At 42.7% G+C, this 10,135-nt stretch overlaps 1 protein-coding gene across 1 annotated transcript in view; it reads left to right on the top strand.

Annotated features, from left to right (window-relative positions):
• LOC139612011 (ribonuclease inhibitor-like) overlaps window positions 1-9,145 on the top strand; it is a 176,347-nt gene extending 167,202 nt beyond the window's left edge. Inside the window, exons 3-5 of the mRNA XM_071467147.1 lie at window positions 5,922-6,095; window positions 6,817-6,990; window positions 7,841-9,145. Of these exons, the coding sequence (XP_071323248.1) occupies window positions 5,926-6,095; window positions 6,817-6,990; window positions 7,841-7,850 (354 nt within the window). The 5' untranslated portion in view covers window positions 5,922-5,925 and the 3' untranslated portion in view covers window positions 7,851-9,145. The remainder of the gene's footprint in view (window positions 1-5,921; window positions 6,096-6,816; window positions 6,991-7,840) is intronic.
• Window positions 9,146-10,135: the final 990 nt, after the last annotated feature.

Below are 10,135 nucleotides of genomic sequence, written 5' to 3' on the forward strand. Positions count from 1 at the left end.
ATTCATATCACATCGACCACTGATCAATTCTCTGATGACTGAGTCATTGTGGGAACTCTCAGCTGACGTCCTGCAGTGATGTCACCATCCAGCACCGCACACTGTACTGAAGGATGGAAGCAACACAGCAGCATCCAGAAACAACACTGTTGTGTCAGTCAGTCATTAAATGTGTCCAGTCTCCAGCTGTTGATGACCTGTCTCACATCAGCTCTAAAGAAGCAGAGTGATACAAAGGTAAGATGAGAGGATCAGATGTCTGTGACCCCGACACTGCCACTGCCACAAATGAAGACAAAACAACATCCTGACTAAAACTAATGGCTGCTGATGTGTCTGCTCTTCTTCTCCATATTGATTCTTTCTCTGGAGTTCAGCTTCATTTCACACAAGGAGGCCTGTGTGTTTCTACATGACTGTGACAACAGCAAACACCACATCCTGCTGCAGGCTTCATCTGACCATCACACAACTTCACTGACAAACACACAGTTTGTCAGAGTTACATCTGCACAGATATCAGTGATGGTAAAGACAGTCTTGTGTGTAATTAAAGGATCATTCTGCTGTTATTCTACATGTTTGTTCTTGACAACAAACCCCATGAAAAGAGCAAAACCAAAAGTGTGTGAGTTCGTCTCTCAACACTTTGTGACTTCCCTCCTCTGTCTGTGGCTCTCAGCTCTGAGCCCATTGGTTCCCTCTGAAGACTTAGGGCCTATTTTAACCTAGGCTCATGGAGCCAGAGCATTTAGGGCGTGTCCTCATCCACTTTTGTTCGTTTAACAGTGGACAAACAGTCACAGCACCAGGCACATGCTTCAAAAGGGTTGTAATTAGTCTCTTCATTCATCATGGGTTTGGACATAACATGTAATGAACCACTCAGAGAGCTCTGCCATCCCCTCTAAAAACCAGGTGCACCTGCACCTTGGTGGATTTCTCTGATAATGGTGGCTTCAGCAGGTAGTAAGACAGAGCTCTTCTCTGCAGAGGAAACTGCTGGTGTGCAGAGTGAAAGTGTGCGAGCAGACGTCTACAGCTACAGCAGGATTCCACCAAACAGGCCCGGCTGAAAAATATTCACCTGAAGCTGCAATGCATGTTTTTGTTCCTTCACTTTCATATTTTACAGCCTCAGCTGAAACTGAATAAAATGAGATAGAGATGAGTCGACAATGCTCCTGACCTCACCTCATTTTAACACCAACACACACTAGACACCAATACACACTGATGCACTAGTCGAGAGGCAGCAAGTCCTCGTACCTTCTACTTCTTTTGCAAAGTATTAGTGTGCTTTCCTCATTTTTTACATCCTTATTCTGCGTTGTTGTGTCATCTGACATTGGAGAACATCATGTCTGTGAGGTAGGACCGCCTTTCCTTACAGCGTACCAGACTTTCCAACATCCCATACCAGCTGAGCTGAAGGTGAGGTATTGAGGATGCAGAGCAGTAGCAAAACTAAAGGCTAAGCTAAAGGCTAAGCTAAAGGCTAGGAGATGGAGATTTAAGCCTTTTCTACCATCGATCCTTGTGGGGAACATCAACTCCCTGGCTGTCAAGTGTGATGAGCTGGAGGCACTTGTAATGAACCAGTGAGCATATCTTGAGAGTCGTCTCGTGTTTCACAGAGACCTGGTTAAACGACAACACTCCAACCGCTGTGTGGAAGTTCCTGGCTTCACTGCAGTGAGAGCGACAGAGACACCAGAGCATGTAAGATAAGATAATAAGATAATAAATACTTTATTTATCCAGGTAGGGAAATTCACAGTTATCCAGCTTATTCGTGTATTTAGTTAAATTAAGATTCTGTGTGATGACCCACTGTCTCTGTCTGAGGTGTTGAACAGTCTGATGAACAGAGGATTTCCTGAACCTCTCAGTCCTGCAGCAGAGAGATGAGACGTTGGCTGAGTGAGTCCAGACTCCTCCAGTCACAGACTCAGCCTTTTGAACCAGCTGGTCCAGTCTCCTTGTGTTCTGGTCTGACCTGCTGCTGCTCCAGCAGACCACAGCAGAGAAGAGGACTCTCTCCACCACTGACTGATAAAACATGTGCAGCACTTCACTGCAGACGTCAAAGCACCTGAGCTTCCTGAGGAAAAAGAGCTGGCTCCGCCCCTTCCTGCAGATGGCATCTGTTGTCAGGGACCAGTCCAGTTTACTGTCCAGGTGGACACCTAGGTATTTATAAGTGTGCTCCACTTCAATGTCCTTCCCTCTAATGTTGACTGGCTGAAGTGTGGGTCTAGACCTGTGAAAGTCAGTGACCATCTCCTTGGTCTTGGGGGTTCAGAGGGAGGCAGTTCTTGTGGCTCCATTCACTGAAGGCCATCATCAGATCTCTGTTCTCTCCTTCCTGTCCATTCCTGATACACACCACAACAGCTGTGTTGTCAGAGTATTTCTGGATGTGGAGACTCAGAGTTGTATTTAAAGTCTGCTGTATACAGGATCCACAGGACCGGAGCAATGAACAGTCCCCTGAGGAGCTACTGGCTAACTTCTTCCTTTCCTAAAGCCCCTCTGGTATTTATCTACAGATCCTTTATTTTCTATATAATAACTTCACCTTTCATTGATCATTTCCTCCATTATTCTGCAGATGTTAGATGTTAAAGTAACTGGTCTATAATTTCCTGGGTTTGTCTCTTCCTGGTTTGTGTATTGGAGTTATGACAGCTTCCTTCCAGCTTTGTGGCAGTTTCTCACTCTCCTACACTTTATGATCTAACTCCAATAAAAGCTCCTTGGATGATTGACTGAGATGGTTCATCATTAACTAACAAACCTGATCTTTGCCTGGTGCTGACATCTTGGTTTTCTTGAGAGATGGGTTCAGCTCTGTCTTTGTAAATGGTTTATTTAGTAGATCATCTGTGTCCTCTTCATTCTGTAATAACTCTTCATCCTCTGCTCTTGTAGTTTCTCTTCCTCTGTTTCTCTCTTCACTGATATTGACAACTGTGGATTTGAACTAAAGTTTTTCTCACCATCTCTGCTTTCTCTTCATCTTTTACTGCTGTTACTCCTCCTTCATTTCAAACTGGATTGCCATGTTCTCCTTTAACTTCATTCATTCTTCTCATCATTCTCCACATTTTATCCATGTCTGTTTCCTTCCCACTGAATTACAAAAAGACCTCCACAATCACGTCTTTGCTTTTTTATGGTTCTCCTTACATTTGCTTTAATATTCAATAAGCTTCTGAAAACTCTGATTCCTTCTCAACATTTTAAAAGCTTTATTTCCAGCCACTAGTGTAAAATCTCAGGCTGATTCTTCTGTTACTTCTGTCATTGAAGCTACTGGGTTTTTATTTTGTTATTCTCCATTAATTCTTCATTACCATTCTCTCATTTACTTTTTTATTACTTTACAATCAGCGGCCCATATTACATAGAGCCTGAAATCTGTATAAACAGCTGACAAATATCTAGTTTGATGTTAAAGAGGCTCAGTCATTTCCTCCAACAGCTGCTCACTGTGGTTTGGATCAAACTAACTGTGGAGAGTGAAGCTCTGACATGTGAAGCTCATCATTCAGGCTGTAAAATGATCCTGCAAAGTGTGGTCAACTCTGTTAGATCCCAGCTCATCCAGGTTCACCAACACACTGCTCTCTTCTTCTGTGGCTGCTTCTCTGCTCCACCACGGCCCTTTAATTACTGACATCTTTACATCTCTGTCATGTTCATCAGCTGCAGCAAAAATATGCACAGGAAAAAAGTCAAACTCTTCTTTGTTGGGATCATTTCACAAGAAACCAGCTCCTCAGCAGTCACTGTTAATACGCTGATAAACATGCGGATAAAATTGTTGGTACCCTTCCATTAAAGAAAGAAAAACCAACAATGGTCACTGAAATAACTTGAAACTGACAAATATTTTGTTGCACAACCTTTTGAGGCAATCACTGCAATCAAGCGATTCCTGTAACTCTCAATGAGTCTTCTGCACCTGTCAACAGGTATTTTGGCCCACTCCTCATGAGCAAACTGCTCCAGCTGTCTCAGGTTTGAAGGGTGCCTTCTCCAGTCTGCATGTTTCAGCTCCTTCCACAGATGTTCAATAGGATTTATATCAGGGCTCATCGAAGGCCGCTTCAGAATAGTCCAGTGTTTTGTTCTTAGCCATTCTTGGGTGTTTTTAGCTGTGTGTTTTGGGTCATTATCCTGTTGGAGGACCCATGACCTGCGACTGAGACCAAGCTTTCTGAGACTGGGCAGCACATTTTGCTCCAGAATGCCTTGATAGTCTTGAGATTTCATTGTACCATGCACAGATTCAAGACACCCTGTGCCAGAAGCAGCAAAGCAGCCCCAGAACATAACCGAGCCTCCTCCATGTTTCACAGTAGGTACAGTGTTCTTTTCTTTGTATGCTTCATTTTTGCGTCTGTGAACATAGAGCTGATGTGACTTTCCAAAAAGCTCAATTTTTGTCTCATCTGTCCAGTGGACATTCTCCCAGAAGCTTTGTGGCTTGTCAATATGCTTTTTGGCAAATTCCAGTCTCGCTTTTTTATGATTTGCTTTCAACAGTGGTGTCCTCCTCGGTCGTCTTCCATTAAGTCTACTTTGGCTCAAACAGCGAGGGATGGTGCAATCTGACACTGATGTACCTTGACCTTGGAGTTCACCTCTCATCTCTTTGGAAGTTGTTCTGGCCTCTTTGGTTACCATTGGTATTATCCGTCTCTTCAATTTGCCATCAATTTTCCTCTTGCGGCCACATCCAGGAAGGCTGGCTACAGTCCCATGGACCTTAAACTTAAAGTGAATAATATGTGCAACTGTAGTCACAGGGACATCAAGCTGCTTGGAGAGGGTCTTACAGCCTTTACCTTTAACATACTTGTCTATAATTTTCTTTCTAATCCTCCGAGACAACTCTCTCCTTAGCTTTCTGTGGTCCATGTTCGGTGTGGTACACACCATGATACCAATCAGCACAGTGACTACTTTTCAGCCTTTAAATAGGCAGACTGACTGATTACAAGTTTGAAGACACCTGTGATGCTAATTACAGGACACACCTTAGTTTAACATATCCCTATGGTCAAATTATTTTCAATCTTTCCTAGGGGTACCATCATTTTTGTCCAGGCCAGTTTCATTAGTTTGTTTTTTAAAATGATTCCGTTGAACCACAATTCAAAAGCAATGTCTGATTTTCATTAGTTAATTTTCAGTAAATTTTTATGTATTATTCATTTTGTCAGTTTTTAGTTATTTCAGTGACCATTCAGGGTTTTTCTTTCTTTAACGGAAAGGTACCAACAATTTTGTCCACATGTGCATATCTTGAATCCACAGCTAATGAAGCTTCACACACAAGTTGAATCCATTGACTGTGAATGAATGAATGACATTGTAAATAGTTGTTGTCTCATGTTTCCAGTTGTTCTTCTCTCAGACTGAGAATGATTCTTCAGTTTCAGCTCATTTCACTCACTTGTCATGAATAATGTCTGTTCACTTCAGTTCAACCTTCACAGCTCACACACTCGTATTTCTCTCAGTCAGAGGACTCATGTTTTCTAAATCCACTGGAGAAAATGTCCAGTGTTAGTTGTTCAAGTCAATTCATTTTTATCACAACAACATACACAAGATCCTCACAACTAATATTTGTCCAAAGAAAGTGAAGAAACAATCTTCTTTTTTTCAGTAGATTTCAGTGAAGTGTCAGGACTAATGTCTGTTTGATCAAACTGTGTGTGTGTGTTTTCATCTGTAACACAACACACACAACTGTTGTGTTGACAATGTTGTGTTGTACTGACATGATGAAGATCCACAATAACAGAAGGACAAAGTCACTCTACTCATTTTAGACAAAGATCATTGATCAGGACAAATCTGATTGATTATCAATCATTGATCTACATCTTTGATTCTTTATTCAGATTGATGGACTGCAGGTTGTCAGAGATCAGCTGTTCTTCTCTGGTCTCAGCTCTGAAGTCCAACCCCTCCCATCTGAGAGAACTGGACCTGAGTCTCAACAACTTGAAGGATCCAGGAGTGAAGGGTCTGTGTGGTTTTCTGCAGAGTCCAGACTGTAGACTGGAGACTCTGAGGTCAGACTCCATGTTTTCTTTCTGTGCTGAGATGAATGTGATGTGAAAGTTGTGTTGACACTGAGCTGCAGACATGAGGCTGATATTATACTGATCCACACTGAGGATCTTCATGGTAAAGTCTGTTTTCTTCTTCTCTGCTTTTAGTCCAGTGACTGTTTCTCTTCAACTTTCACCTCATGACTTTTTAAAACACCAACAGAAACACATTGAATCTGTCAGACAATAACTGATCTATAATCAATAGCTGATGGTCCCAACGCTTTTATAAGGCTCTGTGATGTTTGTACTGACTCCAATATTCAAAGCCAAGTTGTCATAGCAACAGGTTGTTTCATCACTTTAAATCCTGTAGGTTTGACTGTGTTAAATATTTGAGCTCAGTCACCAGGTGTCTGTGTCTCTGCCGTTCCATCAACTAGTGAATTTAATATATATTTCTATACATTTGTTCTCATGTCTCCAAACTTCAGCCTGACATGTTTGTTGTCTTTGAAAACTTGAGGATCTTTAGTAGAATCTGCACAACATGAGTTTGTATAGATGGAGCCACAGGCGGAGCTGGCAGAGTTGAAGAGGTGGAGTCACTACGTCTTTATTGAAGCAGCAGCATGTTGTCATGAATATTAATGAGAGCTGTTTTTACTTTGTCTGTTTGACTCTTTGTGGTTTCAAGCAGGAACTTTGTCTCCTAAACTCACATCTTTGATTCTTTATTCAGATTGAGGAGCTGCAGTTTGTCAGAGATCAGCTGTTCTTCTCTGGTCTCAGCTCTGAAGTCCAACCCCTCCCATCTGAGAGAACTGGACCTGAGATACAACCACCTGCAGGATTCATTCCTGAAGGATCTCCGTGGTCTTGTGCAGAGTCCAGACTGTAGACTGGAGACTCTGAGGTCAGTAGAGGGGCGGAGTCAGTCCATGCTCTCAGCAGTATTGTACTAAACACAGTTAGTATCAGAGCAAAGATCCAGTGTTTCCTGTGAACCTCCAACCTCCTCAGTGGCTGCTTTCCTCAGTGAAGCTGTGAGAGGAGAACGGGGACAGGCTTCAGGATTGGACAGAAAGACAGAGAGAGAGACAACAGTCAGCCAATCAGAGCAGCCAGAAGTTTGTTGTGGTCATGTGTGTGAGTTGATGTGAAGACGACTGTTGTTGTTGTGTTGATGTGAACAGGAAATAAAGCTGATTCCAGCTGACAGCCTCACAGATGGACAGAGACAGTGTCCTCATTCATCAAACTGTCCAATCTGATCTGAGACTGTTTGTTCTCTGGTTTCAACACTAAACAGCTGATCAGTTTCACCTGTGTCACAGCTCTGAGATCAGTGTGATGGAGCCTGACAGTCCCTGGCTCTTAGTGACAGCCTCCATGTTCAGTCAGGTGATGTTTCAGAAGCAGCTCACATGTTGATCAACACACAGAGACTCTGTGTTTAAAGTGACATCAGCTGACAGGTAACAGGAGTGAATCCATCACTGACCTGTTGCTGACTCAGCACTTTGTTTCCACTGTGGACTGAGTGAAATGTGCAGAGTGAACAGACTTGATGCTGAACGTCTCTGCAGGTCTGTGAGCTTCCAGCTCAGTGTGTTCACTCCAACACGTTAACATGAGAGCTGAGAGGAAGCAGCTGCTGCACATCTGGTCTGAACAGGACTGAAGTCCCTGCTGCATCACTGACTGATGAAGTGAGTCTCTGTAAACACTGATTCATCTCCTCTGCTTTCTTCTTCTCTACACAGATGTTGGTGAGAGTGGAGAGGAGAGCTTGATCCAGCAGTGACTGACAGAGGAATCAGAAGAAGTGGAGATGACTCTCAGTGCTGCAGTCTGAACTGATCTGAGAACAGCTCCACTGTCACACACAGAGTCCAGTCCACCATCATCCCTGTGTGTTCCTCTGGATCTGACAGAGCATCATCAGTGTCTCTGGACTTAAAGCTCATCAAGTTCAGCTCTGAACAGTTTCCTTGTTGAGCTTCACAAAGAGGGAATTTCACAGTAAAATGACTTGAACTCTGAAGATTAGTTTGACTCAGACGTTGAAGCCTCATGTTCTTCAGCTGAACTTTACCAGATATTATTGTACAGGAGGAACATGTTGTTTTTATCCTCCATCTCTTCATTCAAGTTGTGTTAAGGAGGAACAATCACACAGACCAACAACTCTTTCACTGTGTATATGAACATGTGAGTGTTGTTTTCAGACAGGCTTGAAAAATGTTCATCTCTCCATTATAATGCTGAGTCAACAAGTGTCACTGATTCAATGGATCATTCATTAACTGGACTTTAAATCCTCCTTTATGGTCAATAATGTTTTTATATTGACTTCCTGTTTGATTCCTGTTTTTTAACCAGTCATTGTTTTTATATTTTACTCCTTTTTTATTCCATAAAGCTGCCAGTTTATTCCTAAACGACTGTGTGTGTTGTTGTTGTGTTGTGTGTTTGTTGTGAAGCTCTTGCTGTGTAAAATGAAGATCCACGTCTGGGCCAGATATGACTCTGGACTTCTACACCAACATGTAACAAAAGTCTCTTGAAAGTACTTAAAGGAGTCAAAAAGATGTTCAAAAAGGCACTGAAGACCTTCAGGGTTTGATGCTGTAGAGTTTATTCTTTGTGACAAGTCATAGACCCGAGTCTGTCCTGGACCAGACTGATGTCTAAACTGTTCTGCATGTCCTTTTATCCCATAAAACATCCTGCACACTTTGCCTCCAAAAAGGCAACTTTGCCTGCCTTCTCAAAAAAGATGTTCCAGGTGCCTTGGAAATAATGGAGTCCCAATCAGCCTTCTTGGCAGCTCTTTACCTTTTGTGACAGTTACTCATGGTGTCCTGCTACATCCTCAATCATCTTGCATGTTCGTTCTGTTGGTGTCATATAACCTTAGTTTGAACCCCCTTAGCTGCCATCAGCTGATTCCCTTATCTTTGAAGGGGCTTCACTGCACCTTTTTAAAAAGAACCGCAATACACTTGGGAATACATTTATCATCATTACATTTAATTACATCTGTAAGCCCAACTATTGCCCTATGGTTGCTCCACCAATGCCCTAACATTGCTCCATTAGCGCTCTAATGAGTAGCTGGTAGCTGGTATCATCAATCATCATGTTGGCATGCTCAGCCAACAAGCCATCGTTGCTGTTCTCTACCAAGAAGTCATTACAGTGGTACACTTAGCCAATGCTTAGCCAATGCTCTAACAGCCTGGTACATGATAACAAACCACACTGAGTACGCGTAATAGGTGGTAATAGGTAATAGGTGTGAGTTTAACTCCTAGGTATTGACTAACTTAACTCAGTAAACAAGAATAAACATCATCTATGTGTTGTTGCCCCCCCCCAGAAATGTTCCCATTTTTCACTGTGAATCAAAAACACAGTGGAGAGACGGGCAGCAGAGCCCCTCCAATAGGGTCCGGCTGCAGCCTGCAGACCAGGGAGCGTGTCAAGATCGGAGTGTGACGTAGCAATCGGACAAGTGGCAAGTGGAGGTCTGCTACGTCACATACCATTTTGGGTCAAAGTTCATTAGAAGAGAAATATGGAGGACAAAGGATTAGAATGTGTGAATGATTGCAGAGGTACTAGATATGATAGTGTTCAAAATAAGGAGAGTGCAATTGACCTTACACTGGTATCAGATGGAACTGCAGGAGCTACAACATGGGAAGTATTAAACCAGTCACCAGTGGGCAGTGATCATTACCCTATAATAATTAAGATAGGAGTAGAGATACACCAAGAGGAGGAGCTAAGGATTCCGAGATGGAAATGAAACCAAGCAAACTGGGAATTGTTTCATGTGCTGAGTAAGAGAAGGTGTGAAGCTTTACTTAGAGAACACATCTCAGATGGGGACGAGTTTAACGGAAAGTTAGTGGCAGCCAATATGCAGCAGCAAAGGAAACCATACCAAAGAGCACAGGAAGCAGAGGTGAGAAGAATGTTCCATGGTGGAATGAACATTGTAGGCAAGCAGTGAAAATGAGAAACAGCATTTAGGCAGTTGAAAAAACCTC

This window comes from Trachinotus anak, unplaced genomic scaffold (assembly GCF_046630095.1).
Source record: "Trachinotus anak isolate AG129_WGS33_773 ecotype Australia unplaced genomic scaffold, CSIRO_AGI_Tana_v1 ptg000029l, whole genome shotgun sequence".
Classification (NCBI taxonomy): Eukaryota; Metazoa; Chordata; class Actinopteri; order Carangiformes; family Carangidae; genus Trachinotus; species Trachinotus anak.